The sequence below is a fragment of the Aedes albopictus genome, chromosome 3, assembly GCF_035046485.1.
Source record: "Aedes albopictus strain Foshan chromosome 3, AalbF5, whole genome shotgun sequence".
In the NCBI taxonomy this organism is placed as follows: domain Eukaryota; kingdom Metazoa; phylum Arthropoda; class Insecta; order Diptera; family Culicidae; genus Aedes; species Aedes albopictus.
The window spans coordinates 425579842-425586519 of NC_085138.1; the positions used below are offsets into that span (position 1 = coordinate 425579842).

At 42.7% G+C, this 6678-nt stretch overlaps 1 protein-coding gene across 1 annotated transcript; it reads left to right on the forward strand.

Annotated features, from left to right (window-relative positions):
• The first annotated feature begins 1207 nt into the window (after nt 1-1207).
• Nucleotides 1208-2973, forward strand: LOC109410712 (fasciclin-3). Its single transcript, XM_019684234.3, has 5 exons — nt 1208-1582; nt 1656-1991; nt 2051-2386; nt 2450-2638; nt 2700-2973. The coding sequence occupies exons 1-5, from the start codon at nt 1540-1542 to the stop codon at nt 2885-2887; spliced, it is 1092 nt and encodes a 363-aa protein (XP_019539779.3). The 5' UTR covers nt 1208-1539; the 3' UTR covers nt 2888-2973.
• The last annotated feature ends 3705 nt before the right edge of the window (nt 2974-6678 follow it).

The window sequence follows — 6678 nt, forward strand, 5'->3', positions numbered from 1 at the left end:
TAGGATATCGGGCTTCAACATCAACTCAATTAGCCAGGTCTGAAAATATCCGTATGGCATGATTTGTTAGACGTGGACCGTAACTATCCAGTTGGGAGTCACTGACTTTTGTTCCCCTGCTGCAATGGTGGTTATGACCCTCGGAACGCACAATCCGAAAATCTTTGTCTCCGCCTCTTCGCACTTCCGGTTCCTAAGTTATAAGCATGTCCCGTTCGCAGTTTTCGGAACCACTAGGATTTCATTAGTGTTCACGCAATTTGCCAATCCACTACATGTTTTGCCGTGATTAAAAAAAATGGCACAGTCACCCATGAGTATTTCATCGGGTCATACGTGAATGTTTTTGTTGCATGATAGTCAAGACCATACACCCACGATTATCATGTAAACTACAGTTTTTGACAGTATAGTTTGGGTCAATGCAACTGCTTCTCAGTCCCCATTGCATCATACTACATATTGCAAATGGCGTGATTTCACGTCATTCCGAAGAAACAAAGCTTCCCGGATTCACAATGTTAAATTTGTTGGGATATAATATAATATTCGGACCAAACGGAAGAACGTGCTAATTATTCACCAGCGATCGTCATTGGTCGCATGATGGTTTAGCTTGGCTAGCCCCCAACATTCGTCATATTAGCACAGTTTGAATGAACCAGATATTCTGGAATCAGTTTTAAATCAGTTATGGAAGTATTACACTTTTGGGTCATTAATAATTATGGTATTGCTGATTTCTGAAAAAAAAATGTGTTCAGACTTTTGGCCTAATGACTTTCGGGCGTATGTTTTATCGTCTTATGTGTCGGGAATTGAACCCGTCACCCTCAGCTTGATTAAACTGAATACCTACGCCTCTACAGCTGTGGCTATAAGGACCTTTCTTATTATTTTCATCTTCTTCTCAATTATCTTATTTTGATTTTATTATTTTTAATAATATAATTAATTTTACTTTATTTTTAAATTTGGTAACTTTTGTTTATTTCATTACATATATTTAATTTTTTTGTTTTATTGTAATTTACATTACATATATTTAATTTTTGTTGTAATTTATTCATTTTATTGTTGCTATTTTTCAAGTTTTCTTTTATTTATTACTATATTTTTTTGTTTCTATATGTTTTTTGATCAATTATGTTATTTTTCTTATTATCATTTTTTAATGTATTTTAATGCGGTTGTCCACGGGATCAAATTGTCCGATTTTGCTCAATTCGGACCACTAATCACTCTCGTGAACCTAACAGTTTCCGTTCAAATTTGAAATTCACACCCTGCTAGATGGTTCATCCCCGAAAAACTTCTTCCTGGTTGGCGAAAAATCTTAAATACTCACCGAACGGCGCCCACTCGTCATTCAGTCCGCTACTGTCCGAACAAGAAGTTGGGTCAGGTCATTAGCAAGTGCTATACCTACCTCTATCGTCGTTTCACAACAAAGAATTTCGGAAAATATTCTGCTAATTGGGTTAACTATTCCATCAGGTGGCAGAGCGATAGTTCCATTATTAGCGCAGTTCCAGTAAGATGATCGTGCTAAGTGTTGGGGTGGTGCTAATGGCACTCCTGAGTGAGTTTCGCATTCTATTGATGGGATCCACATTCAATAGAGCGGTGAAAGCATTTTCATTGACTAATTACAGACGTCAGCAGTGCCGTTGAAGTGATAACGAGTCCGGAAAGCGTGGTCGCCAGGGAGGGTCAACACCAGCTGAACCTGCTGTGCGAGACACCCGGAAGTCAGCCGATCGATTTCTGTATAGTGAAGGTCCCGGGCTCGCCAGCTCCCTTTGCCAGCAGCGATCGGTTGCCAGCGCCGGTTCCGGGGCTGAGGTTCTTCGGCCGAGGTTGGAGCAAGGGGTCCTGTGGGGTTTCGGTGGATACGGTGGGGAAGCAGCATGAAGGATCCTTCGAGTGTACGGTTTCGGTTGCTGGTAAGAGCTACAAGGGTTCGATCGGGATCGTCGTGCAGGGTGAAGGTAGGATAAAGTTTGATAAGTATAAGGTGTGATTTATGAAAGTGTTTTGAACTTTGAAGCGGTTGCTCCGGAGCCTCCGGTGATCGAAGTGAGCAGCAATGTGGAGGACGCCGATGGTGAGTTTGACTTTGGAAAGCAGCTGATAGCTCGCTGTATCGCTCGGGATGGCTGGCCTGGTGCCAAGTTGTCCTGGTTCTTGGATGATAAACCACTGTCTGGAGCTGAACTGGGAGCTGCATACTCGGAAACGGTTAACCAAAGAACCACAGTTCAGCAGTTCTACCGGAAAGCTGTGACGGTGGAAGACAACCGAAAACGCCTGGTGTGCCGAGCTGAACACGAGGAGTATCCAAATGGATTCATGGAAACTGCCCTTCCAATCAAACTTAGGAACAGTAAGCTTGTGTTCATTCATTGCAACACACGTATTCGTATCTGAGAACTCTTTTATCTTACAGCGAACCTAAGGGCCAATGAAATCCAGACAGATGATCTAAAGCAGGCAGAAGTGCAACCTTCTTCCCCAGAATTGTTGGTTTCGAGCGATGTCCAAACCAACAAAGGAGCGTTCAAAGTTGGGTCCGACATGGTGGTGGAATGCATCGCTCGCGATGGCAGACCGGCAGCTACATTCTTGTGGTTCTTGGGTAAGATCACCTCCTAATCATCTAAAATTAAGAATCAACCATTCAATCATCCTCCTTAAAGACGGTCAACTGATCTTCGAGGGACTGTCGGCACCGTTCCTGGTGAAAAACCCCCAGGGCCTCGTCACAACGCAGCAGATTCTCAAGCGGACAGTGAAAGCCAGCGACGATGGCAAGGCGCTAATTTGCAAGGTGCGACATCCGAGTGGAACAAGCGAAACACGGCTGACGCTGCGCACCTACAGTTGAAACGTGGTGGTGGTGGGCTGGAACGATTCTAAAACTTTAAGCAACTATACCGGGTGTGAAGTGATTAAACGTTCTAATGAAACTGATGTGGTTCTGTGTATTAATTTTATAGTTGTGAATTAGGCCTACTAAATGGAAATTGCGTTGTTTACAGTCGGGGGAGAGAGACCGATGGAAGCTACACATGTATGGTGAAATGTGTGTTGATTTTACTTAAATTCCACAAACTCAATCGACAACGGTATATTTTTTTTAATAACATCAGCGATAATGGAAGCGGTGTCTTATTAATAAATGTCTGTTTATCAAAAGCAAAAGTTACTCACAAAAATCCTGAGAAAATGTATCAGTACAATGAACAATATGTAACAAATCGAGCAAAATGTCAAAATTTGTGGTAAAAGTTTGAATACTTTTCCTCGTTGAAGGAATTTCTGAAATGGTTTGAAGCCTGCAATACTCGAATTATATTATTTCTGTCAAACACGTCAATTGATTTTAATAACATTCTTTGGAAAATTAGCATAAATCTTAGATTATCGTACTCAGGAATGCATGCACGAATTATAACAAGTATTTTGAGAACTGTGCATGAGCATGGGCATGAGCATAGATGACCGTACAATTAGTAGTTGCTACGCCGTGATTGACCAGAACAATGCACAAAAAACCGACAAGGGATTTCATCAAGAATTCCTTTAAAGGTTCCCCCATGTATCACATCAGAATGCATTCCTGTCCATGTATATCTGCGAAAATTTCTCCAGAAATTGTATTTTCTTTGGCTCTTCTTCACGAGTTTTTAAAGAAATTTCTCAAAAGATTTATCTAACAACTAGTCCACAGGTTTTAATATCATTGTTGCGGGGTGGACTTTCTTCGGCACGAATAGACAAAAATTGAAAGCAGCTTTGTTTGGAGCAGCTTCAATGCTGGAAATACATAATTTATTATACTACAAACTAATTAATTAATACTAAAAACTCTCTTACATTTTGCTATCTTTACTCGCACTACGTCCACCTCTTACCACATCAGTTTACTTTCTGCTTCGGCACTGAACCGTGATGCCAGTTTCACCAAACTCAAATCTTTCCCAACAATCATGTTTAATAGTCTTCGGCAATTGCTCCTGAGATTCCTCTAGGGATCCTATAGGCAGTGTTGGGAATACTCACTTGCGAAAATTTATACTCACTTGATTCTATCTCAGTCCAGAAGCATGCTACCAAAAAATGATGTTTGGAGGGCTTTTAGATTGTAGTTTAATCTATAACTTTGTCGAATAAAGTAAAGGTCGCAGACGCATACCAAAGTTGTGAGAGAGCTGTGAGTACGAGGTGAGTATGAATTACACGAATTTTACTCACCTCCTTCTCACAGCTCTCTCACAACTTTGGTATGCGTCTGCGACCTTTACTTTATTCGGCAAAGTTTTAGATTAAACTACAATCTAAAAGCCCTTCGAACATCATTTTTTGATAGCATGCTTCTGCACTGAGATAGAAGCGAGTGAGTATCACTCTTGCAAGTGAGTATTCCCAACACTGCCTATAGGAAATTCCCTCATAGTTGTTTCAGAAGTTCGTGCAGGTATTCTCTCGTGTTTCTAAATTTCTGATGAAACTCTTCCAAGCATATTTCCTGAATTTCCTCCAGGAGTATTTCTTTGGGATTTCTTAAGGATTTTTTATAGTAATTACTTTAGAAATTATATTTTAGGAGTTTCTCCAGATTTCGTTTTATTCTTTGAAAGATGCAATCTCAAAAGATATTTTTTTCACTGAGATTAGGAGATTCTTTTAGAAGGTTTCTTTCCAGGGTTTTTCTTTATAAATCCAGAATTAATCCAGGAACTCTCAGAAATTATTGTTGGAATTTACTTAGAGGTTCCGACAGCACCTGTTCATCCGAACCTGACAATTCGAACCAATTCCTCGCTGAAGATCGCTATACCAGCTCATAGAAAACCACCATTAACCCCAAATCCCCATTCATCGGTATCGGGACCATCTACATCCCATGGCGAGCGCTCGGAAAACTGCAGATTATCAGTGCCCGAAAATGCAGTGCAACACAGTGAACAACACAAAAACAGTTTGACTAAATAAATCGTGAAAATTGAACCACTCGTATGATAATAGATTAGTGTGACGTTTTTGACCCCACAAAGTCCCTCAGGTTGCCCGGTACCGCGCCGATCCTGAGCTACGTACGAGTGTCGCGCAGTTGTTGTCGGGCAGAACATTAGTTTCAACTTTTTGACGTTTTGACATTCGACTTGGCATTCCACGTTTTGTCTTTCGACGTTTTGTCTCGTATCCAACCAGATCATTTTAATATGTTGCTGTCGTATTCGTAGTTACTGTGTTGATGAAAAGGCAAGAAATTTTAAAATGACACGGATACGGTCTTCAGCCCGAGGCTATACAACAGACTAAACGAAACGTAAAACTAGACAAAGGACCGACGAAGCATGCACCAGCGGTCACGAAGAAGGACTATTTCATCGCCCAAAGCATGCTGCGATTGGAAGCTTGGTGACCCTAACGACCGCATGGCTAAGAAGCTCTACAAAAAAAAAATGAAAAATAAAATTTTGGGGTCCTTTCGGATTCACGCTTGAGCGGGAGAAGATGCGTAACGCGTGTTCTATCTTCTGTGGTCGGTTTATTACTAAAGCATAGGTATGTACAGTTATTTACAGAAGGTTGCTCGGTGGCTTCACTAGTGTGTGGTGTGCTGGTGTGTACCTAACGATCTTGGATCGGTTGTGTTTATGTGTGTGGTTCCGAGTTCGGGTTGGAGTGTGGTGCATAGAATGTGTTTAGGCAGAGAGTGAGTTACCTGACTGGTGATGATGATTGTTCCGTGTTGCCAGGATCGCCACAGTACTCCCCCCTTAATCATTCCAATATCGGCGGGGAATCCTGACGTGACGTCCTGATCGGGTTCGATATGCTGGAGCTTCGGGTTCATCATGGTTTTGGATTGGTTGTGGTTCGTCGGCTTCGATGAAGGCTGCTTTCAGACGGTCGATGGATATCGGAGATTTCTTGCCATTGATGTCTATGATGAAAACTTTCTTCTTCCGACGGAGTACTCGGAAGGGTCCATTGTAGGGTTGAGTTAAAGGTGGCTGGACAGATCCAATCTTCACAAAAACGTGGCTGCAGGTGCTCAATTCTTTTTGGACGAAGGTCGTTGGCTTGGCATGGTTGCTTGTTGGAGTGGGCCGAAGCTGGGCCATTTGCTTCTTCAGTTCGGTGACGAAGTCCGGTGATGATTGCTTGCTTGGCGTTTCGGTGAAAAATTCTCCGGGTAGTCGTAGAGTTGTTCCGTAGGTCGCTTCTGCAACGGAGGCTTGCAGGTCTTCCTTGAGGGCGGTTCTCATTCCGAGGAGTACAATCGGCAACGATTCTGTTGACTTGCTGTTGTTGTGGCACATGATCGCGGCCTTCAGTTGTCGGTGGGTCCGTTCGATTTGCCCGTTGGCTTGGGGGTGAGACGGTGTTTTTTTCAGGTGGGTGATTCCCAATATCCTGGTTAGTTCTCGGAACAGGTCGGATTCGAGCTGCCTTCCAAGATCGGTGGTCAGCTTGACTGGTACTCCAAAGCGGGAAATCCAGCTGCTCACGAAGGCTTGTGCAACTGTGACTGCCGTCATGTTTGGAATCGGGATCACCTCCGGCCAACGCGTGAACTTGTCGATCATCGTCAGACAATACGCGTTCCCGTTCGATGGTGGTAGTGGACCGATAAGGTCCATGTGGATGTGGGCGAACCTTTCG

What these genes read in the sequence shown, in the direction of transcription:
- LOC109410712 (XM_019684234.3), top strand. Translation starts at nt 1,540, where the DNA reads ATGATCGTGCTAAGTGTTGGGGTGGTGCTAATGGCACTCCTGA. An exon ending in GGTGCTAATGGCACTCCTGA is followed by an intron (nt 1,583 to 1,655) that starts GTGAGTTTCGCA and finishes GACTAATTACAG; the next exon opens with ACGTCAGCAGTGCCGTTGAA. An exon ending in TACATTCTTGTGGTTCTTGG is followed by an intron (nt 2,639 to 2,699) that starts GTAAGATCACCT and finishes TCCTCCTTAAAG; the next exon opens with ACGGTCAACTGATCTTCGAG.